The following is a 24,723-nucleotide window of genomic DNA, read 5'->3' as shown; positions in this document are numbered from 1 at the left end:
AATCCCAGCACTTTGGGAGCCTGAGGTGGGCGGATTGCTTGAGCCCAGAAGTTCTAGACCAGCCTGGGCAACAAAGTGAGTCCCCATCTCTACAAAAATATGCAAAAATTAGCTGGGTGTGGTGGCTCATGTCTGTAGTCTCAGCTACGTGGGATGCTGAAGTGGGAGGATGGCTTGAGCTGGGGAGGTCAGGGCTGCAGCGGGCTGTGATCTCACCACTGCACTCCAGCCTGGAGGGCAAAGCAAGACCCTGTCTTTAAAAAAAAAAAAAAAAAAAAGAAGAAAGAAAAGAAAAGTGAGCCTTTAAAGCTTTAAAAGGCACGGTGGCTCACACATGTAATCCCAACACTTTGGGAGGCTGTGGCAGGAGGATCGCTTGAGCATAGGAGTTTGAGGCTGCAACAGATATGATCATGCCACTGCACTTCAACCTGGGAGACTAAGTGGGACCCCATCTCAAAAATAAAAATAAGCAAGTAAATAAAACTTTAAAAGACCTTGAATTTATAAGTTAGTATCTTTCATAACAGATGACCATCTTCGTTAGTAAAATCACCTGTGGAGAAAACTATTGGGTAAATATTCCATAAAAGTTAACAAGTTTTTATTGAGTGTCTACTATAAGCCACACTGTGTTAGGCAAGATAAATAAGTAGTAAACAGTCCCTCCCTCAGAAACATTTTAATCTAGTTAAGGAGATAAACCCACAGAATGTCCATTATATGACTTCCCATTTCATTTGAGTCTGTCATCAATCGTCTGATTTAGGTTGGTAAACCTTGTACTACTTTTTTTTTTTTTTTTTTTTTGTGAGTCTGGGTCACAGGTCTTGCTGTGTCACCCAGGCTGAGAACAGTGCAGTGGTGTGCAGTGGTGTGATCAGGGTTCACTGAAGCCTCAAACTCCTGGGCTCAAGCGATTTTCCCACCTCAGCCTCCCATGTAGCTGGGACTACAGAAATGCGCCAACATGCCTAGCCTCATTTTTCAATTAGTTATTAAAGCTCAAAGTTTAAGCAACTTGTTTAAGGCTACACAGCATGTATGTGGTGGAGTGGGCCCTCACACTCAGGTCTCCAAAAACAGATAACAAAAGGTAAATATGTCTAGAAAGTTGTAGAGCATTAGCCAAATTAATGTTATCATTTGTATTCTTTAACTCCAAACCCAATGGATTCCATTATTATTTCTTGCTTGAGAATAATATAAGATTGAGTCAAATGCAGACTGGATATTTCAAATTACAAATGCTACAATGGGATTCCCTTTCATTATATGTCTATGCAGAACTTTAGTAACCACAGTGAATTTGTGTGAACTAAAATAAAACTTTCTTCACTCCTTAGTTCTTCCATCCTCAATGTGACATTTTCCTTTTCAGTTGATATAGCAGAAATGAGTTTCATCACACACATCTGACCTCTGACTTTAGAAGAAGTTCACAGCACCATTTTTTTACAATAGCATATATACCGTATATTTTTGAAAGACAAGAGCTATATATGAAGAGGGAAGAATGAGTGACAGTTAAATAGCTACCCTGTTTCTGAAACTGATGATAGACAAGGAATCCCTTAACATGTAACAGGAAAGGTTTCAGTGAGATAGTAGGAAGTTACTATATTTTGTAAGGCATTTGAATAATTTACTGAAGGCCCTTACTAATAATTTAGAAAAAGAAATGGAAAAGGTTGTCTTTGTGAGCAGGTTGTGGTAAAAGTTCACCCATCTGGCATTGTAGTAATTCCAGTCTTAAGAGTCTATGATTTTTCTCAAATAGGCAATTAAACCATTCAAATAGCCATATTTGTGAGGAAACAAACCACCATTCAAAAAAGCAAATCAAACATTAAAAGGCAGGAACAAACAGATTTACAGTAGATTATTAATACAGACTCCTGACTACTGAGAATGGTATCATAAAAGAGGACCTACTTACCTTTCCTAAATCATCCCTTGATCCCCCTATTACAGCAAAAACTTTAGCCTTGATGTACCATGGAGGCTATCACATGTAACACACTGTAACCTGGGATGTATCTTACAAAGACCTAGAGAAGAGGCAAAGCTTGAAAGACAAAGACTAAGCAGAACTAAATTCTTCCTCAAGTGTAGTATGCTTAGAACCTGCTGTAGGAAAAATTGGGAATTTAGCAGGTTGTCCTGGATGTCTTCCCTACTTGGTTGGTGAGGTATACCTCAAACTTTTAGTACCGAGAGACCTCAAATCTATTATTTCGTTTTCCATGCCCTAATCAAACCCTGTTCTCCAGCAGAACCAAATGTCAGTCACGTATACCACATTTAAAATGCTTAGAATAGATAGGCTGGGCATGTGGTTTATGCCTATAATTCCAGTGCTTTGAGAAGCCGACGTGGGAGGATCGCTTGAGGCAAGGAGTTCGAGACCAGCTTGGGCAACATAGCGAAACTCTGTCTGTACGAAAAATTTTTAAATTAATTGGGTATAGTGGTGCATGCCTATAGCCCTAGCTACTTGAAAGTCTGCAGAGGAAGGATCTCTTGAGCCCAGGAGTTTGAGGCTGCAGTAAGTTCTGATCATATCACTGCACTCCAGCCTGGGTGACAGAGTAAGACCCTGTCTCTAAAAAAAAAAACTAATAATAAAATAAAATGCTTGAAGGAGTGTCTTACTCATAATAAGTGATATATATTGGCTATTATTATTTTTATTCTATCACTTGCATTTACATCTTAAGTCTCTCTAATTTAGATGGAAAGGCTTTGTCTCTATTAATGGAATTTGAAATATCAGTGAACAGATGTTGAAGAATATTTTGGGAGACTCCTGAAATAAGACTTTGTAGGCAACCACCTACTCACCAAGTCTAGCATGCTTTTTCCACTAAGGGCTGCACGCCCAGGCAGAAATTATCAAGCTTTCTTTGAACACCAAAGAAAGGTACACCTACATGGCCAGCTGTGAAGGATTTTATATGGCTCATATGTGCTCAAACATCTATTTGCTGGACGCTAATGTACATGTTAATTCAATCAAGATTGGGATATCTACCCACGAGGGAGGGGAACTGAAGCCATCCCATGGAGGTAATTCTACTCCATTGGCCCGATCCTCATGTCACCCACCCTACTTTACCACATTTGCTGATTCGACATTTTATTCTTCTGCAACTATTTACTTCCCTGCACAAAAATGGAAATCTAAATACCATGATGGTCTCTGTGACAAAAAGTGAAAGGAAACTGTTAGGAATAAAGGGAGATGAACATGCATCGACAGCTCTAATTATATAGATTGCTTATTTGTCTGGTTGTTTCTTAAGTGTTTCAAAACTCTTTTAGAATAAAAGTACTAGGCGAAAGGGGCATATGCCATACAGATTCAGAAAACTTGCTCAAGAAACACCATCATGTTTTTCCACCTCCCTACCTTCCCAGTGACATGTCACTATGACCTTGGTCTCCTGCTTTGCCCAGACTGCCTTCCACCTTGGAACAAATTGCTAGTACGGAGAGACCTCAAATCTATTATTGAATCCTACTCTCATTAGGCAAAAGAAAAAAGACTTCAGATGAAGAATTATGTAATACAAATCAATTGGGAGCCCATCTATCACTGGTCTTATTCCTGGAGAAGTCTTAGTATAATAGATAGAAGAACTCCATTCTGGAAATATTATTTTCCCTTTAGTCCTCTCTCTTAAACTGGGAAAATTCAAAGTCCCCACCATAATAAAGAAATAAGAGGTTTTTTTTTTTTCTATTTTTCCCATTTCCCTATTCACTGCCCTTCCCTCACATGAGCTTGCTAAAGTTCATAGTCAAAATTCACATCCAAAATAAAGAGGCTTGCAAGAGAAGCTCATGTAATCCCACTCCTTAAATATCACTAAGACATCTGAGATATTGTTTAGATTGTGGACTCTTACTTTGACATGCCAGCATAGGTAGATGGACAGGCAAGCACATCAGATGTCACTGTTTGGCAGCTGATAAAAGTCAGTGGTGCTATAATACTAAGCACAGAGCCACTAGATTAGTCTGTGAGGGAAGGAGATGCCTCTTCCTTCCCTTCAATAGTGGGTTAAACCCAGCTGGCACCCTCTGGAACTACGGGTAAGTCCCTTCTTTATTCCTACTACACTTTAAGGTCTTGTTTTTGTTTTTCATCCAAATCAGATGAGTGTATACAAAGATGATTTTCAGATAAAAAGTTTGAAAGCCACAACATTATAATGGTATTACACAAAAATTAAAGAGAAAGCGACTCATTCATTTCATTGAGACTGGAAGGCATCATACAAATGATAGAAGGAAAGATAGCTGTGTGTCATTATTTTTAAATCACCATTTTTCCTTGAAAAGGGACACTTGATCTGATGTAATTGTGATGTCTTATGAACGCAACATATCCTCTATCAGTCTTCTGTGCAAGTCTATGCTATATTAGAGACAGACAGGAAAAAAATGTTAAGATTTTTAAAACAGGAGACTGAATAGTACTTTATTTATAAAAATCTTTGAAATTCATTTAACATTATTTGGAATCAAATGACACTGTCATATAACAGAATCTATTAAGGAATTAAATTGTTGAACAGTAACTACAAACATAAAGAAAATAAAGGATTACCTGTGTAAAAGTCTGTATAAAATTTTGTTGACACATGGATAAAATGAAACTTATGAAATAACATATTTTAATTGGGCTTTTAAAAATATCGCTAATTATTAACAACGTAGGTCAATATCAACATGTACAAGACAGTTGACATGCTGAAAATATATGTAAAGAAAAAAGAGAACTGTTTTTGGAAAATATCTACTATTTCATAAGTGGTTTATTCCTTGCTATCTGAAATGAGTCTCAATAATGTACCTGCCCAGAAAGAAATTTAGGCATCAAACTCTGGATTCAATTCTGCAACAGACTGAATAAACCGATAACTACAAAATTACTTGCCTTGAAATAGACTTTCTTTTTTTAGATCTACTCAAGGCCCTCCTTCAGGATGGTTTTCCCCAACAATTTAAATGCCTAAAGTAGTTCATTTCTAAAATGCATTCTAGTTTAATGTATTTGTGTTCATAAACTTGAAATTAAGGAATATTTAACTTTTTAAGTATTCTTTCTCAATAGCGTCTTTCTCTTGGCTGTTTAGCTGAATTACATTTCCGTTTTTTTCTAAAATTGCTAGTTTTAATTTAACTCTACATAGGCAACTTTGAAATACTATTTTTTGAAAGTATCCTATTATTTAGGATGAAACTGTTTGGTCTGGATAAGTTTTATTAACATTTTATCCAAGACTGTAACTAAAATAATTACAAGACTTTGTTTCAATGATGACAAACAATTTGGTTAATTTTTCAGTTAAAAGTTTGATTTGTCATTATCTCAGTATTGGCTTATACTATATGAAACAAAATAGGCAAATGTATTTTGAATCAATGTATCTGATATATTTTCAATGAAAACAGGATTAGTGTTAAAACAATTTATATGGCTAGTCTTTGTGTGTAATGTCTATATACAGTCCCGCTTAGGTTTACCATACTAATGGAAAAAAAATCAGAGGCAAATATAATCCTTCAAGGTTGATTTTCATGGCAAATGTTTCATCTACAAAAAAATGAGGATGTACTGTAGGAAGGCAGGAGGCCCACTACAGAGCTAAGTAGGAGGAATGGCACCTGTCTTTTCTTGGTAAGGTATAGACTAGTTTCATATGTGTCTTATTTACTTCTATGCTTCCTGTTTGCCATTTGAAAAGAAAAAGTAAAAGAGCTAAAGCAATTTCAAAATTAGTCTGAGATCTCCAAAGGTGTGGCAAAAAAAAAAAAGAAAAAAAAAGACCAAAAAACAAAATTTGTCTAAAATATATACTAAACAAATAATAAAAAGTAAAACTCTAAATAATTAAAAGAACATCAAGACCAACAACTATGAAGTATAATCTAAAAATAACAGAATTATAACGTATGATTCTGTTTAAAAATACATAATAAAAACAGAAAAATGTATAAGTGGCTCTGGAATGCAGCCTGTAACATATATTCTACACAAACATATACACACAGTCACTCCTTAATTAAAATCTAGTTTAGTAATATGGTCAATGTGGAATCAAGGAGAGAAAAAGAAGCAATGAATTGTAAGGTTAAAAAGCAATCCACTCAGCTGGGTGCAGTGGCTCATACCTGTAACCCCAGCACCAAGGGAGGCTGAGGTGGGAGGATTGCTTGCAGCTAGGAGTTTAAGACCAGTTTAGGCAACATAGTGAAACCCTGTCTCTATTGAAAAAAAAAAAAAAAAGAAGAAAGAAAAAAAAAAAAGAAAAATTAGCCAGGCCTGGTGGCTTATATGTGTAGTCCTTACTCTGGAGGGTGCAGTGGAAGGATCGCTTGTGCCCAGGAGTTGGAGGAGCTACAGTGAGCTATGATCGCCTGGGCAATCAAGCAAGATATATATACACACACACACACAAAGGAAGGAAGGAAAGGAAAAGAAAAAGCACATAAGATCTGAAAGACGTCAAATAAACAATGTTATTGTTTAAGCAAATATTGTAACAATTATTTTCTCCTTTTGAAGGAACAATATTCTTCAAGAGAAGCTCATTCTACCAAAGCCAGGAGCACAGTATTCTCAGGACCTTAACAAGGAAGAGCAGACCAAGGTTGCTTCTGATTCCTTACAACCTTCCGTAATTCCAGGCTTGTGGCCCCAAATTCAGGGCCCCACCCTTCCAGGAACAAATCATTATAGTAATAACTTGCCTTCATCTTCCATATACCAACTAAGCATGTTTAACTACGAACGTCCAAAACACTTCATCCAGTCCCAAAACCCATGTGGCTCCAGATTGCAGCCTCCTGGACCAGAAACCTCCAGCTTCTCTAGCCAGACCAAACAGTCTTCCATTATCATCCAGCCCCGCCAGTGTACACAGCAAAGATTTTCTGCCTCCTCAACACTGAGCTCTCACATCACCATGTCCTCCTCTGCTTTCCCTGCTTCTCCCCAGCAGCCTGCTGGCTCCAACTCAGGCCAAAGGGTTACAACCACCTATAACCAGTCCCCAGCCAGCTTCCTCAGCTCCATATTACCATCACAGCCTGATTACAATAGCAGTAAAATCCCTTCCGCTATGGATTCCAAGTAAGTGAATTTTTATATACCGCATGTACAGTGAACTTGTATCTGAGGAGTTTGCAAGGGGGTAGGAGTTTTGGGGGTATGCTGCAGTTCATTCTTTACTATCCAAAAAAGGCAATGTGACCTTACAGTCTCATTCCATAGTTCTACTAGAACATGCTGAACCAGGGTACTGGCAATAAGAGGTCATCTGACCATTCTCCAGTGTCCAGGCTGCGCTGAATCCAATTACCTATTACCCCATAAAATTATTTACCCATTATTTTCCATCTTTGAAAAAAATAATTTCTCACATACCCAAGAACAATGAACTTTTCCTTTAGTTCTAAGCTAAGCTCCTCATGCTGTAAATTTAATTCCTCTGGTTCTGGGTTCGGTTAAGATGAACACCTGTCTGCTCTTCTTCAGATAGGATTTCCTCTCACATAAGCAGAGGCTATTAAGTTTCTTCTCAGTCTTTTCTTCCTATCCCTTTTCCCCTCTAATCCTGAATATCCACTTGGCTGAAAAATTTTTAAATTAACCGATAAAAAAATCTGGAACTCAGACCCTGGAATGTATACGTTTTCCTTACTGTGATCAGAAGAAGGAAGGCCTGAATAGATGAAGGCTTATGACCTTAAGGTTTCATTTGGTAATTAAAACCACACCTTGTTCAAATTAGTTGGGTTGATCTAAATACAGGGACTAATACTGAGGCCTTATGCAAACATGTGCTATTTCCACTACCCTAAGACTGTCCTAGGAGAACCTAATATGAAAAAGGACATGGTGGTTATGCTTTTTTTAAAACATGAACTGAATACCCTGTGCTTATGCAAACTAAAGGCTATTAGCTTTCCTGTTCCTTGGCTGGCTGGAACATCAGAGAATTAAATCAGAGGCATCCCAAAAATTGTCTGACGGAATATGTTTTGTTGCAGGCTTACTAATACATTCACTCAACTCTGCTAATTTCTCGCAGTCTTCTCTAGAGGCTAATTTTTCTACAAACTCCTATTATTGGTGACAACTTTGGAAATCTAGTTGAACTGCCTATAGCAATTCAACTTGCGAAAAAAACCTTTTCAATATTTTAAAAAATAAAAATCCAGAAAACCAAAAACATTTGTTAGAATCCTACAGATATTCAGTTGAACCATTTGAAATGGCTGATTGTCAACTGTTTTTGACCTACAAAAATGGCATTCTCACAGGTTTAACCTAATATTTTAAAAGGTTATTTTTAATAATTGAGAGCCCTTTCTTTCTCTTCCCTCCCAAATTCCCTTTATATCCATAATACATAGATCGTTCTTGGTTACATTTACCCAGATGATCATTTTCCATCTAGCTTTCTATTATTTCCGTATTTCCTATATTAGCATTTTAAAATCTAAAAGAATTTTTTGTTTTTCTTGGTAAAGTCTTTCAATCATATTTCAAATTACTGCCCAGAAAAGGAAGTTATCAAACACTTAAGAAATGAGAAAGAAAGGCAAAAACATAATAAGAAATAAAGCCTAGGAGGTCCCCAAACCAGAGATGAAAGATCCACTTCAGCTGTTCCATTTTCAGCAACCACAGATAACTCTTTAATCTTCCCATAGCTACTTGATACCCATTTTGTGTCCAGCTGTACAGAGTGGAAAGCCCTGGCCCTTTGAACATTTGTGCACAACTCCCTCATTGTTTTGATGGGCTCCAGTTTGCCTGGAGGACCTATCAAAGCAGTGTGCAAACGTACTATTAGTTTGTAAATGGGAACATTTATCAAGTCGTTAACACTTAGCCCACCTAAACTGGGAATAATGAGAGTATTCAGTGAACAAAGTGACTGAGGTTACATATACATCAGTGATTCCCAGGATTGGTTTTGATAATCCTTCAGGATTTCTCAGATATATTTAGAATTTCCCAGATATAACAAGTCTAAAAACAATTATTTAATGCTAATTCATGTTAACAAATGTGTGACTTATAAAGATGATAAGCTAGCATTAAAAAAAAAAACAGTAGGCTAGGCCAGATGTGGCTCACACCTGTAATCCCAGCACTTTGGGAGGCCAAGGTGGACGGATAACCCGAGGTCAGAAGTTTGAGACCAGCCTGGCCAACATGGTGAAACCCTGCGTCTACTTAAAAACAACCAAAAAAATTAGCAGGGTGTTGTGGCAGGCGCCTGTAATCCCAGCTACTTGGGAGGCTGAGGCATGAGAATCGCTTGAACCCGGGAGACAGACAGAGGCAGAGGTTGCAGTGAGCCAAGTCCATGCCATTGCACTCCAGCCTGGACAACTAGAATGAAACTCCGTCTCAAAAAAAAAAAAAGTGGGCTATTATAATTCCATACAATTGAAAAAATATGAGATCTATAAGGCCAAAGAGATTTTTGCCACTTTGATCTAGGAATTCAATCTTTAAAAAAAAAAAAATCGCTATTTTAAAAAACATTTTGTTTGGCTATTAACTGAATAAATCAGGCTTTAAAGATTTATATAGACAACCATGAAGATCTTAAGACCTGAAATGTCAGGAGAGGAAATGTGTATCATTAGCTTTCAATAGAGTGTCCTGAATACTATGAAAATCACTCATTCACTCAACTGATAGTATCTCCTATACCCATGCTCTGTGTTCATGGATATAAATGATATAATGATAAGAAATAAGACATATTTTTTCTCCAGAATGTTTACAATCTAATGATTACTAACCAAGTCCCCAAAGCCAGTAAAAATTAAAACTCTGGCCCTACTTGGAAGAAATATATTTCTACTTAGCTCACAAGTCCTTTTAATGATCCTTGAGAATATTTGGAAAGGACCATTTCAGAGAAGAGACCAAGATTGTCTCATCTGGATAGCCAGAAAATATTTATTGTAATAATGGTAAAACACTCATTGAGGGCAGTGGCTAGTTTCCTCACATTAAATAGATTAATAAAGATTAGTCCCTGCAGGCCGGGTGCGGTGGCTCAAGCCTGTAATCCCAGCACTTTGGGAGGCCCAGGCAGGCAGATTACCAGAGGTCAGCAGTTTGAGACCAGCCTGGCCAACATGGCAAAACCCCGTCTCTATTAAAAATACAAAAATTAGCCGAGCATGGTGGCGGGTGCCTGTAATCCCAGCTACTTGGGAGGCTGAGACAGGAGAATCACCTGAACCTGGGAGGCAGAGGTTGCAGTGAGCCGAGATCGCGCCACTGCACTCCAGCCTGGGCGACAGAGCGGGACTCCGTCTCAAAAAAATAAATAAAAATTAAAAATAAAGATTAGCCCCTGCAGGGCTCTAAATGGATAAACTAGGTAAAAACTGAATAAAGTACTGTGATATATGTGAGCTACCTAACAGATCTAAAAATACGGGACTCTCTAAATACCACCCTATCCTCTATCAGAATCAACAAGGGAAATACGGGAGGGGCAAGGACATCCTAGAAAAAATTTAGGATCAAATTTTGAAATAAAGACTTTATTTGCTTTTTTTCCAGTTTACATTTCTTTCTCCTTCCTCAAATCATCCCATTCTTTCTCTAAAAATCACTTCAGCAGTATTGAAGAAACTGTCATTACTTTAGAAGTTATTTGCTGTTATATAGTGCCATACTTGGATTTCCTAGAATATGAAATTAATAGGAATTGGAAATTACAGGAAAGTCAATGACTGTGTAAACAGTAGACTCCATTCAAAGCAAAAGATTATTCACTAAAAGCCAGTGGTGTGCTGGTAAATGTCTAACAATCATTGGAAGAAAGAGCCATTATTTGTGATATTTACTGATTTCCCTGGTGTAAATACTTCCACCACAACCAATTTCAAACTATAACATGAAATCACAGGAAGCTGGGAAAAGATGCTAAAAATCAGCCCATATGAACCCGCTCCAGCACACCACCACTTAATATCTACCCATAAATCAAATAAGAAATTCGGTCATCGTAGCTGTAATAAAGAACAAAATTATGTCCTTTGCAGCAACACGGATGCAGCTTGAGGCCATTATTCTAAGCAAACTAACACAGAAACAGAAAATAAAATAGAGCATGTTCTCATTTATAAGTGGGAGCTAAACATTGGGTACATATGAACACAAAGATGAAAACAATAAACACTGGAGATCCCAAAAGCAGAAAGCGGAGAAGGAGGTGGAAAGGGGTTCAAAAACTACCTATCAGGTACTGTGTTCACCTCTTGGGTGACAGAATCATTAGAAGGCCAAACCCCAGCATCATACAATATACCCATGTAACAAACCTGCACATGTACTCCTGGAATCTAAAAAAAATTTTGTTAAAGAAATTGGTCGTAAGATTGGAAGAGCTCTCAAGCTGCCATTAACTAGACTTACTCTCACATTCCTTAGGGAAGATCTTCAAGGAAGGACATCCTCCTTATGTCTATTCTAAATTCTTCCTCCTGACACTTAATTTCCATTTGCCAAAAGGAAAAAAAAAAGATAGTAACCATTCTTATAAAATATTTCTTGACTGTTATTAGGGCAATTTGTTTTTAATAATACTAGTAGTACTAAGTGGTAAACTCAACATATCTAAAGGTAACTTGCAAAATGAGGCCAAGACCTTCTTTTTAAAAATATTTTCTTTTTCCTTTTTAAAGCTATCAACAATTCTCAGCTGGCCAACCTGTAAATGCTAAGCCATCCCAAACTGCAAATGCTAAGCCCACACCAAGAACTCCTGATCACGAAATACAAGGATCAAAAGAAGCTTTGATTCAAGATTTGGAAAGAAAGCTGAAATGCAAGGACACCCTTCTTCATAATGGAAATCAAGTGGGCAAGATGTCTATTTTGTACAAAAGGCCAATTAAACTATAAAAGCTAATTTTAATAAGGAAGTTCTGTCTCACAGATCTAGGTCCATATATCAGCAAGGAATAAGATTATATAAAAAGAAGGAATATTTGGGCCCTATTCCATTTCTCTCTGCATGAAATCACCTCTTGGTTTACAATAGTAAAAGAATGAAGCAAATGAAAAATGTATCTGAATGGTTCAACGAAATTTTTCTGTTATTAAATATTACCCTCTCATAAAATATGTCTGATGCCCAAATAACTATTAGGAATTACTGTCAAGTCAACTTAGTGTACTTTGATGTATAATATTGACAGGTAATCATTGCTATAATTCTTATTATGTAGTCCTTATTGTGTATATTATATTAGTAACTTATCTTTAAACAGTACTATATGCCTTTAATACAAATACATTTAGCCTATCAGTTGGACTGCTCTCAATCAGAAGTTAGTACAATCAAATATTCAGTGCTCATTTAATAAAAGTTACTTCTGGCTGGGTGCAGTGGCTCATGTCTGTAATCCCAGCACTTTGGGAGGCCAAGGCAGGTGGATCACCAAGGTTAGGAGTTTGAGAACAGCCTGACCAATATGGTGAAACCCCATCTCTACTAAAAATAAAAAATTAGCCAGGTGGGGTGGCATGCGCCTGTAGTTCCAGCTACTTAGGAGGCTGAGAAAAGAGAATTGCTTGAACCCAGGAGGCGTAGGTTGCCATGAACCAAGATTGTGCCACTGCACTCCAGCCTGGGCGACAGAGTGAGACTCTGTCTCAAAAATCATTTAATTAAAATTAAATAAAAATTACTTCTGAATGTGAGCACATGAAGTATTATATTCAAAAACAAAGCTGACTGGAACATGCAGAACAATGGAGGAAAGGGTTGAATTTCCCTTTACTTAGGAGATCCTTATTTAAGAGCGATTATGCTTGCCTGTCATAGGAGCAAAAAGAAAGCCTAAGTGAACCTTTACTGCAAGTGAGGGAAATGGTACTAGAACAGAAGGAAAATGCTTTGAATGGAAGAAAAGACTTAAAAAAAAAATAGAATCAGCCGAGCGCAGTGGCTCACGCCTATAATCCCAGCACTTGGGGAGGCCAAGGCGGGTGGATCACAAGGTCAATAGATCAAGACCATCCTGGCTAACACGGTGAAACCCAGTCTCTACTAAAAATACAAAAAATTAGCTGGGCATAGTGGCAGGCACCTGTAGTCCCAGCTACTCAGGAGGCTGAGGCAGGAAAATGGCGTGAACCCAGGAGGCAGGAGGTTGCAGGGAGCCGAGATCGTGCCACTGCACTCCAGCCTGGGAGACGGAGTAAGACTCCATCTCCAAAAAAAAAAAAAAAAACATAGAATCTATCATTCAATAGATAGAACTAAGCTTCTTTGAAGTTCTGACCTATAGTAGTGGTTTTAAGGTAAACCTGTACAAACATCTTTTATTAAATCTAATTACTGTCTCAATAAATTCTCTAAAGCGTCTAACATATGAAGAGAAGATGGCTCGCAGATTGCTAGGACCACAGAATGCAGCTGCCGTGTTTCAAGCTCAGGATGACAGTGGTGCACAAGACTCGCAGGTAAATTAAAATGCTCTAAGTGGAGTATTTTTATTCTGTGCGATTTTTAAATGTCTGCTTTTCTAAATGCTTACAAATAGCATCTGAAATAAAAGTCGGTCAGTTCCATCCACCATTGGATACATAAAGAGGCCATGATAAACATATATATATAATTTTACCACATTTTACCCCATTTTCTGGTAGTTCTAATACCTGGATACACAATGTCACAAAATCAAAACACAAGAAGTCTAATGGCATTATTTTTTATCAGGACATTTATGGATCAGTTAGACATAGGACTCTCTATAGTGTCTACACGGACAGGGAATATATGGGTTGTGAACCTCCAATAGGACAGAAATTAAGATTATAAATGAAAGCAATTATAACCTTTCTCATAAGCTGTTTAACATTTCAATGTTTTAAAATATACTTGTGGTACTAATGAAACATCCAATTCCTTTTGTTATATTCCTGTTTTCAAAAAATGCTTTCTGAAAACCAAAAAAAAACCCCTCATGAGTAATTGTTCTAAGATTAACAAACATATCCTTTCCAAGAAGGGATTAACTTTATGGTGGCATATCCCACAGGTTTGCACCTGATCGATTTTTTTTTTTTTGAGACAGTCTTGCTCTGTCACCCAGGCAGGTTGGAGTGCAGTGGCACAATCTCAGCTCACTGCAAACTCCACCTCCCCGGTTCAAGTGACTCTCTTGCCTCAGCCTCTCAAGTAGCTGGGATTACAGGCGCACACCATCAGGCCCAGCTAATTTTTGTATTTTTAGTAGAGATGGGGTTTCACCGTGTTGGCCAGGCTGGAATGCCTTGGCCTCCAAAAGTGCTAGGATTACAAGCATGAGCCACCACGCCTGGCCTCAACTTGATTTTAACGAGTAAACTTAACCCCAAAGAAAAATGTACAATTGGTGGCTAGGCACAGTGGCTCATGCCTGTAATCTCAGCACTTTGGGAGGCCGAGGTGGGTGGATCACGAGGTCAAGAGATCGAGGGGAACCTGGCCAACATGGTGAAACCCAGTCTCTACTAAAAATACGAAAATTAGCTGGGTGTGGTGGCCCACACCTGTAGTCCCAGCTACTCAGGAGGCTGAGGCAGAAGAATCACTTGAACCCCTAAGATGGAAGTTGCAGTGAGCCAAAATCGCGCCACTGCACTCCAGCCTGGGTGAGAGAGAGAGACTCCATCTCAAACAAAAAAAAAGAAAAAAGAAAAATGTTCAGTTGGACAGGTAGACTGAACGTTAGCACTCTTTCTTCCTTCGTAGTTACCTTTCATTCCCTCCAAAAAGTCCACAAGAAACTGGGAGCCAAAGAGATTAAACCAGGAACATAAGTATTCCTAGCTTCCAAATGTAGAAAACTGAAATTCAGTTTTTTTCCAACCTCTACCTCCCAAGTTCAAGTGATTCTCATGCCTCAGACTCCCAAATAGATGGGACTATGGGTGCGCACACTGTGCTGGCTAATTTTCGTATTTTTTAGCAGAGATGGTGATTTCACCGTGTTACCCAGGCTGGTCTCAAACTCCTGAGCTCAAGTGATCCACCTACCTCAGCCTCCCAAAGTGCTGGGATTACAGGCATGAGTCACCAGACCTGGCCTTTGAAATTAAGTTTTTGGTTCTGTTTGATGCAACTACACCTACTAAAAAGGATGGAAGAGGGTCTACCAGAGCAAGAACTAGAAACTGAAAAGAGAACTTAAATTTATTTTTGGCTACTAAACAGTTCATTAATTCGTTCATTCAACTAATTTACATGGAGAACCTACTTGTATGTTGGGCTCTGCACTTGGTATGGAAGATTATAGCAAAAATGAGACACAAACTCATCACTATTACGGGAATTATTCAAAGCAATATCATACTGATGATGGTTGATCTTTTTTTTTTTTTTTTTTTTTTTTGAGACGGAGTCTTGCTCTGTCGCCCAGGCTGGAGTACAGTGGCGCGATCTCGGCTCACTGCAAGCTCTGCCTCCCGGGTTCATGCCATTCTCCTGCCTCAGCCTCCCGAGTAGCTGGGACTACAGGCACCCACCACCACACCCGGATTTTTTTTTTTTTTTTTTTTTTTGTATTTTTAGTAGAGACGGGGTTTCACCGTGTTAGCCAGGTTGGTCTCGATCTCCCTACCTCGTGATCCGCCTGCCTTGGCCTCCCAAAGTGCTAGGATTACAGGCGTGAGCCACTGTGCGGAGCCTGGATATTTTTAATTGGATTACTTTTACTTTACCAAAAAATTAGTTGATTTGTTTGATCACTGAATTGACCAGTTGTTTTGGTATTTTGCTTAGAGAACCTTAAGGCTAGCCAAAAATTGTTACAGAGTTGTAAGACTTTTGCCTTAAAAATGACAAAATACATTAGCTAAATAGATTCATTCCCAAAGCAAATTATTTGTACTCAGATTTTGTGTGCTCCTACACAGCTTTGGGTAGGGACTGTATTTTCCACTTTGTATCTCCCACTGTGCTAAGCACAGTGAAACGCAAAATACACACTACTTAATCAATTAGTTCTCATAATTTTCATAAATCCCTGATTTTATTCTCAAATAGAAATAATTTTCTGGTGTTCGGATATAAATCCTAAAAGATGTTTGCTTAAATATAACTTTATTAAACAGGAATTAATGCTATTTTACAAAGCTTTTTCAAAGCTCTACACATACCTTTCGTGGAGTCCATCAGGATTTTGTGCCACGAGCTAAAAAGAGAAGAATTTTCCAGTCTATTATGTGTTTACTGCTGTTGGTGCCACTTTTGAGCAGCAGGCATAATACCCTGTAGCTACTGCCAATACAAGTGACTTCATGTCTATTCCTGTTTTACTAAAGGACAATCTGTACTCTGTGCTCCCATTTCAAATGCACCAGGGAGACACATCATCCTTTGTCATAAAATAGTCATCTGAAAAATGAACCACCATCAATTCCAAGTCTAGCTAATTTTCATAAATAATACTTGTTGAATAGTCCTATTAATTCTGGGCTTCTTGCTAGAGTGGTAGTATGTCAGTGCACTGTACTTTAAGTGCTTAAAAGCTGAATATATAGAACTTACCAGCGCTGTTCAAATACAGCCAAAATAGGAATGTTCCTTTCAACTATAACTACTTAATTCTGCTTCATTCAAGCTAACAATTGCATTTAAACATTCTTACTTTGTTTTAATTTCAAGCTACACAACTCAGAACATGCGCGGCTGCAAGTTCCTACATCACAAGTAAGGTAAAAATTTTTTAATTTTAAAGAAATGTATGTTTTCCTATCTAAAATATTTTCAGCTTAAAAATGTAATATTTATAAAGCCCTCGAGCCTACTCTATACCTTTTAAAAAATACAATGCGTATTTTCAAATGTATGAGAAGATGGCCAAAATTTTGACGTTAATTATCAAAACTATCACAGGGGAACTTTTTAATGTTTTGGTCAAATAAGCCAGGATCATGCTTCTATATTAAACAATTTTTTCATGACAATGGAGACCCAATTCTAATTATACAATCTTTGGTGGTAAGAATAATTCACTGGGTACTGGGCATTTTAATAGACCATTTCTTCATCAATTCATGGCACTGTAAAAGAGAAGCTAAGATGTACAATTTGTACCAGATGTTTCTAAATTGCTACCATTTCTAATAGTCATCAAATATGCCACAGGTAAATACAGCCCTAAGGCCTCTCTCCATTGTTATTACACTATCAGATCAAACAGTAGATTCTGTGGTTTCAAATTTGATGGCTAGGCTGGACACAGTGGCTCACACCTGTAATCCCAGCACTTTGGAAAGGCCGAGGTGGGTAGATCACCTGAGGTCAGGAGTTCAAGACCAGGCTGACCAACATAGTGAAACCCCATCTCCACTAAAAATACAAAATTAGCCAGGCGTAGTAGCACATGTCGTAATCCCAGCTACTCGGGAGGCTGAGGCAGGAGAATCGCTTGAACCCAAGGGGCAGAGGTTGGTATAACTGAAATACGACATCTCTGAATATTAACTATATACACGTTCACACCACCACTATAGAAAAACGTCAAAAACTTAATTTGGATATTTTTATTTATTTATTTTTGAGAAAGACTCTCACTCTGTCATCTAGGCTGGAGCACAGCGACGCGATCTCAGCTCACTGCAACCTCCGCCTCCCGGGTTCAAGTGATTCTCCTGCCTTAGCCTCCTGAGTGAGCTGAGGCTGGGCCACTGTACTCCAGCCTGGGCAACAAGAGTGAAACTCCATTGAAAAAAAAATTGATGGCTAAACTATATTTGTGCAAAATGAAAAGCAATGATAATATTTACGCATAGTTGTTACCAACATATTCTTGTAGAAGTAGATCATCCTCAAGGGGAAATGTGAATGATCAGGATGCAATCCAGGAGAAATTTTACCCACCACGTTTCATTCAAGTGCCAGAGAACATGTCGATTGATGAAGGAAGATTCTGCAGAATGGACTTCAAAGTAAGAGAAGAGTTCAAAAGTACTGGGGTAAAATTAACAATGGGATACTAAGTTTTGAAAAATGTCCTTTTCCTACTTCATAGCTTGCAAAGCAGTACGTACAATGGACAAGAACACAAATTCTGAAGTCAAACTGATGTGGGTTTGAATTCTGGCTCTGCCATCTTCCAGCTAAGCAACCTTAGACAAGTCATTTAACCTCTCTGTGCTTTTGTCTCCTCATCTGTAAAATGGGATAACAAATACCCCAAAAATTATGAGGATTGAGTAAACACATATACCTAATAAATATTTTTATAAGTGAAACTATCAGAACAATATAATTTTTAAAGTATAATGCCTTTTTTTTTTTTTTTTTGAGACAGGGTCTTGCTCTGTCACCCAGGCTGGAGTGCAATGGCACAATCTCAGCTCACTGCAACCTGTCTCCCAGGCTCAAGCCATCATGCCACCTCAGCCTCCCTAGTAGCTGAAACTACAGACGCGTGCCACCATGCCCAGCTAGCCTAGAACTCCTGGGTTCAAGGCGATCCACTCACCTTGGCTTCCCAAAGTGCTGGGATTACAGGCGTGAGCCACTGTGCCCAGCCTTAAAGTATAGTGTCTCTCCAATTCTCCTCTATCAAGAAATTCAAGCCACCCTGCTTTCTCTTGGCTTAAAAGAGTCCCTCAGACTAGAAAAGCTCTTTAGAAGAGGTTATATTTGTATTATCCTTATTTTGGAGAACTTTTCCTTATAAAAATTTTTTTACAGATTCCTTATGAACTCATTAGTGTTAAAGCTTTGGATTCCATTGTTAACAGTTTATGTAAAAACACTAAACAAATTGCCATTTATATGCCAAACTATAGCTCAAGAACACTCTGTTTTAGAAAATTACTCATTAGATCAGTAAGCCTCATATATATGTGCCTCTGGGACTTCATTTGCAGTCACGTTTAGCCAGAAAAGCAATATGACTTCTATATTCCTTATGGAAACCAATGTAACATAAATTAATGTTCTAAATATAGTAATTGAGAGTTCATAAAGAGACTGAGGTTGCATGTAAAAGAGTTATGGTTTAAGACAGTCTAAAAATACTGTATTTCAAGGATCTTAATTTCCAATGTTTTGTTTAAAAAATTGTAAATACCTTTTGAGCTCTTGCTTTGCATTTCAATCACAAACCCACTCAGATACGGGAACTGTTTAAATTCATATATGGACAAATAGGTTTCAGTGACGCAATACTTTAAAATTCTGCCATCTCCTTGTGTTTTTCTTTCTAGGTGAGCGGACTGCCAGCTCCTGATGTGTCATGGTATCTAAATGGAAGACCGGTTCAATCAGATGATTTGCACAAAATGATAGTGTCTGAGAAGGGTTTTCATTCACTCATCTTTGAAGTAGTCAGAGCTTCAGACGCAGGGGCTTACGCATGTGTTGCCAAGAATAGAGCAGGAGAAGCCACCTTCACTGTGCAGCTGGATGTCCTTGGTAAGCCTCCAAGGAGACCCTTGAAAATTCCTTAAAATCCAGAAGTATTGAAAAAAAGAAAGTATTTTAAAAGAAAAGCCCAGCGGACTTCATATTTAAGGTTAATGTCTACACAATCTATTGGAATGTCCATTTTTATCTACAAACCACAGGAAAAAAATATATATATATATACACACACATATACACACACACATATATACATAGATATGTAAAGGAAAGTCAGTGAAACTAGAATGACAGATCTATCACCAAAGCTTTTCTGGAGAGAAAATAAATCATACAATTTTAGACAAACCAAATAAGGAAGCATAAGCATTTCTAGATGTAACTATAGAGTCTCAAAATGAAAATCTTAGTCTAATCATTTCTCTAGTCTTTGTTTTTCCAAAACGAGGATAATACAAATAACCAATCTGACTCATAATATTACAGAATTATCATAATCTGTCAAACGTTAAATACATAGTTTAAAAGTGAAGAGTAGGCTGGGTATAGTAACTCAGGCCTGCAATCCCAACACTTTAAGAGGCACCAATGGCCGGGCATGGTGGCTCACGCTTGTAATCCCAGCACTTTGGGAGGCCGAGGCGGGCAGATCACGAGGTCAGGAGCTCGAGACCACAGTGAAACCCCGTCTCTACTAAAAATACAAAAAATTAGCCAGGCGTGGTGGCGGGCGCCTGTAGTCTCAGCTACTCGGAGAGGCTGAGGCAGGAGAATGGCGTGAACCCGGGAGGCGGAGCTTGCAGTGAGCCGAGATTGCGCCACTGCACTCCAGCCTGGGCGACAGAGCGAGACTCCGTCTCAAAAAAAATTAATTAATTAATTAATTAAAAAAAAAAAAAGAGGCGCCAAGGTGGAAGGATCACTTGAGCCAAGGAGTTTGAGACCAGCCAGGGTAACAAATAGCAAGATCTTCTTTGTCTCTACAAAAAATAATTAGCTGGGCATAGTGGTGCACACCTATAGTCCCAGCTACTAGAGAGGCTAACGCAGGAGGATAACTTGAGCCTGGAGTTTGAGGTTACAGTGAGCTATGATTGCACCACTGTACTCCGGCCTGGGTGACACAGTGAGACCTTGTTTAAAAAAATTTCTTAAAAAATCAAGAGTAAATATCAACTTTTAGCCTTAGACTATGTCCTTTTTACTAGGAAACTAATGTCTAATTATAACCAAAACAGGCCTACTTGCTTTAGAAAACAGGTAGGGCTACATTTATGTCTCAAATCTGTCTTAAGTAGAGCAGTTCTTATAAAACTAGTGTGTGGTTTTTAAATTTTATACTTTAAGTGCTTTAAATATACAAGTTGAGTATCCCTAATCCAAAAATCTGAAATCTTTAAGATGCCCCAAAATCGACATGACACACAAAGGAAGTGTTCATTAGAGCATTCTGGATTTTCAGGTTAAGGATGCTCAACTAGTATAACGCTAATATTCTAAAATAAAAAAAAAAAAATCAGAAATCCAAAACACTTCTGGTCCCAAGCATTTCAGATAATGGATACTCAACCCATACCACATTTTTAATACTTTAAGTCATTGTATATTGCATAAGAGATATTTTGCTATAATTCACTGTTTATTATACAGAAGTTTGATCAGGTTAAAGGATAAACTATTTTCTTGAGTTTATATTCTACCCAGATCAATACAAAATCTTTAAGATTATTCTATAATATATCAAAGGGCCTCAATCTCAGGGAAAAACTAGTCAGCTGGAAATTTTCAAAAACACATACAATTTAAGTGATTAAAGTTTAGGCAAATCCTATTTGTACCAATGGCTTCAGAAATACTACAATAGTAGAGCTGAAAGAGATCTTGGCTGCCATCTGTTTAATCTCATTTCTCCTTCAGAAAAACCAGGGTTATGGTACTGAACCATCGTTTCCTCTCTCCCATCAGGTAGCTGAAAATAAGGTCATAATAATTACTGATATTCCCATATTCCTTCACAGTTTACAAAGTATCTCTTCGTTTATTACCTCATTTGTTCCTTACAATTATTTTGTGTGGTAGACACAACAGTCACTACTATCTGGATTTTTTTTAAAAAAAAAACAATAGATAAAACTGAGACTCAGAGAAACTAAACAAAATTTTACCAATTTGGCATGGCTCATGGAGCCAATAGGTAATTTGAACCCAAGTTGTCTGATACTCTTTCCATCACTCATGCTGCCTCCCTGTAGATGAGATGATAAAGAATATAACTTAAATTTGGGCCAGGCACTGTGGCTCATGACTGTAATCCCAACACTTTTAGGAGGCTGAGGTGGGCAGATCACTTGAGGCCAGGAGTTAGAGATCAGCCTGGCTAACATGGCAAAACCCTGTGTCCACTAAAAAAAATACAAAAATTAGTTGGGTGTGGTGCACGCCTGTAATCCCAGCTACTCAGGAGGCTGTGGCAGGAGAATTCCTTGAACCTGGGAGGCAGAGGTTGCAGTGAGCCAAGATCGTGCCACTGCGCTCCAGCCTGGGCAAAAGAGGGAGACTCCGTCTCAAAAAAAAAAAAAAATATGACTTCAATTTGAATGAAATATAATTATCTGATTATCAGTTCAATGAATCATTACATTAGAGTTTAGAATTCTGAATGGTATAATAAAATAGCATTGCATGTCTTTTTAACTAAAAGTTTCTAATTCTGTTGCTGTTGCTTTTTAACATTTTAATATCAACGTACAAATTTCATAATACCTTGGTTTGATTTAATACCTTTTTTATAATATTTCAAATACTTGAATTTTTGTATTAATATATAGCAAAAGAACATAAAAGAGCACCAATGTTTATCTACAAACCACAGAGCAAAAAAGTTTTAGAGGGAGATTCAGTGAAACTAGAATGCCAGATCTCGGCTATACCTCCACCAAAGCTTTTCTGGAAAAGAAATAATGAAATGGTACAATTCAACACTGACCGAATAAGGTAGGATATGTATTTCTAGACTTACTATAGTTTATTTGGGTGAATCCAGTTATACTTTTTAACATGCATTATAAATGGCATGCATTTATCTCAATTTGTCTAGTTTTTAAAACACTAAAGAATAATGTAATAAAATATATATTAGATAAAAATATAAGAAAACTTCAGTAAGCCAGATTCCACTAATCAGAAATGTAAGGCACAAAGTAGACTAGGATTTATCTTTTTATCAACGATGATGAAAGATGGCTCAAACAAGATTAAAGGGGGATGTTTTCTTTTTTTTCTTTACAAAAAGCTTCAGCCTTTATTAAACAAAGGAGGAGGTAGGAGACAGATAAGAGAACAGGTCAGGACCCCTCCATTCCCCTATACCATAAATACAAACACAGACACACCGGAGTGAATGACAGGGACCATTAGGGGACAGATTGAAGAGCAGAGGGAGACAGCACCCAAGGGAGGATGTTTAATTCAAGAAAACCAATAGCTATTTGGCAATAAATAGATACAGCTTTGGAATTTTCAAATGTTTTTTTCTTCCTAGTCTGACTGTAGGTCAGAGACATCCACTTCACAGAAATAATTCCTGTACTTTCATTTCTTAAAAATTTTTTTTCAGCTTATATCAAGATAACACTGGAAGAGTTACTTTACTGATAAAAGACGTAAACAAGAAAGATGCTGGGTGGTATACTGTGTCAGCAGTTAATGAAGCTGGAGTGACCACATGTAACACAAGATTAGACGTTACAGGTATGTCATACTATTAACCAAAATATTACAAGGGATTTAACTAGGAAGATTTAATAAGAAATGCAAATCCCACCAGAGTGTAAAATTTGAGAGATTTTCCCATATATAATCAGTTTTGGTTCTTTTTTCTTTTCCTGTCTGATAATAAATACCTAGTGTGACCAATTTGGTTAAAACAGGTTTTCTGAACCAACTTTTATGTGATCTATTTCAGCACGTCCAAACCAAACTCTTCCAGCTCCTAAGCAGTTACGGGTTCGACCAACATTCAGCAAATATTTAGCACTTAATGGGAAAGGTTTGAATGTAAAACAAGCTTTTAACCCAGAAGGAGAATTTCAGCGTTTGGCAGCTCAGTCTGGACTCTATGAAAGTGAAGAACTTTAATAACTTTACCAACATTGGAAAACAGCCAACTACACCATTAGTAATATATTTGATTACATTTTTTTGAAATTAATCCATAGCTGTATTAACAGATTATGGTTTTAATTAGGTAATATAGTTAATATATATTTATAATATTATTTATCCTTTGACTCTTGCACATTCTATGTACCCCTCCCATTTGTGAAGCCTACAGGAAATCTGGGTATATGGATTTGTAACTGTAGAAGACTATCTTAAAATACAGGATTTTAACATTTAAGTCATGCACATTTAACAATTACAGGTTATAAATTAGTATCAACTTTTTAAACACATCTAATACTTGTAATAACGTTTACTGGTACTGCTTTCTAAATACTGTTTTACCCGTTTTCTCTTGTAGGAATACTAACATGGTATAGATTATCTGAGTGTTCCACAGTTTTATGTCAAAAGAGAATAAAATTCAAATATTTAAAACGGACTGTCTCCTCTTCACAAAAGTCTAGATCTGTAAAATAAAACTCCACTCGGCAAAACCTATGAATAACAAGTTCCAAAAGAGCAATGTTATATTCTAGAAGAGTGTGAAGCTCACTTACAGCTCAGCCAATTCCTCTAGAAACTAAGCTAGACTTTCCATGGTTTGCAGTTCAAAGGCAATCACAATAACTTAAATCATGACTGAATCTACTGAATTTGTGATTTTGTTTTAACCAAATAGGTTTCTAATTCTTAAGGATTTTTCAGTCTGTTATGCTCAAAGGAATAAGAATAGTCTCTAGAGGTTACCTGCTTAATTCTCACAGTTAATGTAAATTTGACAGCCCTGTAGTCCCAGCTGCTGGGAGAGGTTGAGCTGGGGATCCCTTAAGATCAGGAGTTTGAGGCCAGACTGGGAAATACAGTAAGACTCCATCTCTAAAAAAAATAATTATTATGTAAATTTGAATACCTATATATGGGTGTTTTTCCTCTAATAATTTCAATTTCAGATAATCTGTTACTTTAGAAAGCATAATTTTGTGAACAGCTGAGAGTCCCAGTACAGGAAAGCTCAAATCCTTTTGTTAAAACTATTCTAAAGCTTTTTTTCCTCTCGGGCCTCTAGTTCACTGGCTATCAGCCTTTTGCGAGCCCTCTCCTGTTCCTCTCATCAATGGTAGTTTTTGACCCT

The 24,723-nt window shown here is 37.5% G+C and overlaps 2 protein-coding genes across 2 annotated transcripts in view; one reads left to right on the top strand and one right to left on the bottom strand.

Moving 5' to 3' along the window:
• Positions 1-24,723, bottom strand: part of KLHL3 (kelch like family member 3) — a 275,134-nt gene that overhangs the window by 249,554 nt on the left and 857 nt on the right. The gene's annotated exons all lie outside the window — the stretch shown is intronic.
• On the top strand, positions 6,178-24,065 carry MYOT (myotilin). The gene is made up of 9 exons (XM_055286147.2): positions 6,178-7,144; positions 11,740-11,914; positions 13,424-13,525; positions 16,713-16,762; positions 17,866-17,998; positions 19,271-19,478; positions 22,256-22,421; positions 23,044-23,177; positions 23,392-24,065. Exons 1-9 carry the CDS (start codon positions 6,789-6,791, stop codon positions 23,562-23,564), a joined length of 1,497 nt encoding a protein of 498 aa, XP_055142122.1. The 5' UTR covers positions 6,178-6,788; the 3' UTR covers positions 23,565-24,065.

Source organism: Symphalangus syndactylus, chromosome 7 (genome assembly GCF_028878055.3).
Source record: "Symphalangus syndactylus isolate Jambi chromosome 7, NHGRI_mSymSyn1-v2.1_pri, whole genome shotgun sequence".
Classification (NCBI taxonomy): domain Eukaryota; kingdom Metazoa; phylum Chordata; class Mammalia; order Primates; family Hylobatidae; genus Symphalangus; species Symphalangus syndactylus.
The sequence above is the reverse complement of the archived record's forward strand: the minus strand, read 5'-3'. Positions and strand labels throughout refer to the sequence as shown.

What these genes read in the sequence shown, in the direction of transcription:
- MYOT (XM_055286147.2), top strand. Translation starts at nt 6,789, where the DNA reads ATGTTTAACTACGAACGTCCAAAACACTTCATCCAGTCCCAAAACCCA. An exon ending in TTCTTCATAATGGAAATCAA is followed by an intron (nt 11,915 to 13,423) that starts GTGGGCAAGATG and finishes AATTCTCTAAAG; the next exon opens with CGTCTAACATATGAAGAGAA. An exon ending in TTCAACACTGACCGAATAAG is followed by an intron (nt 22,422 to 23,043) that starts GTAGGATATGTA and finishes ATTTTTTTTCAG; the next exon opens with CTTATATCAAGATAACACTG.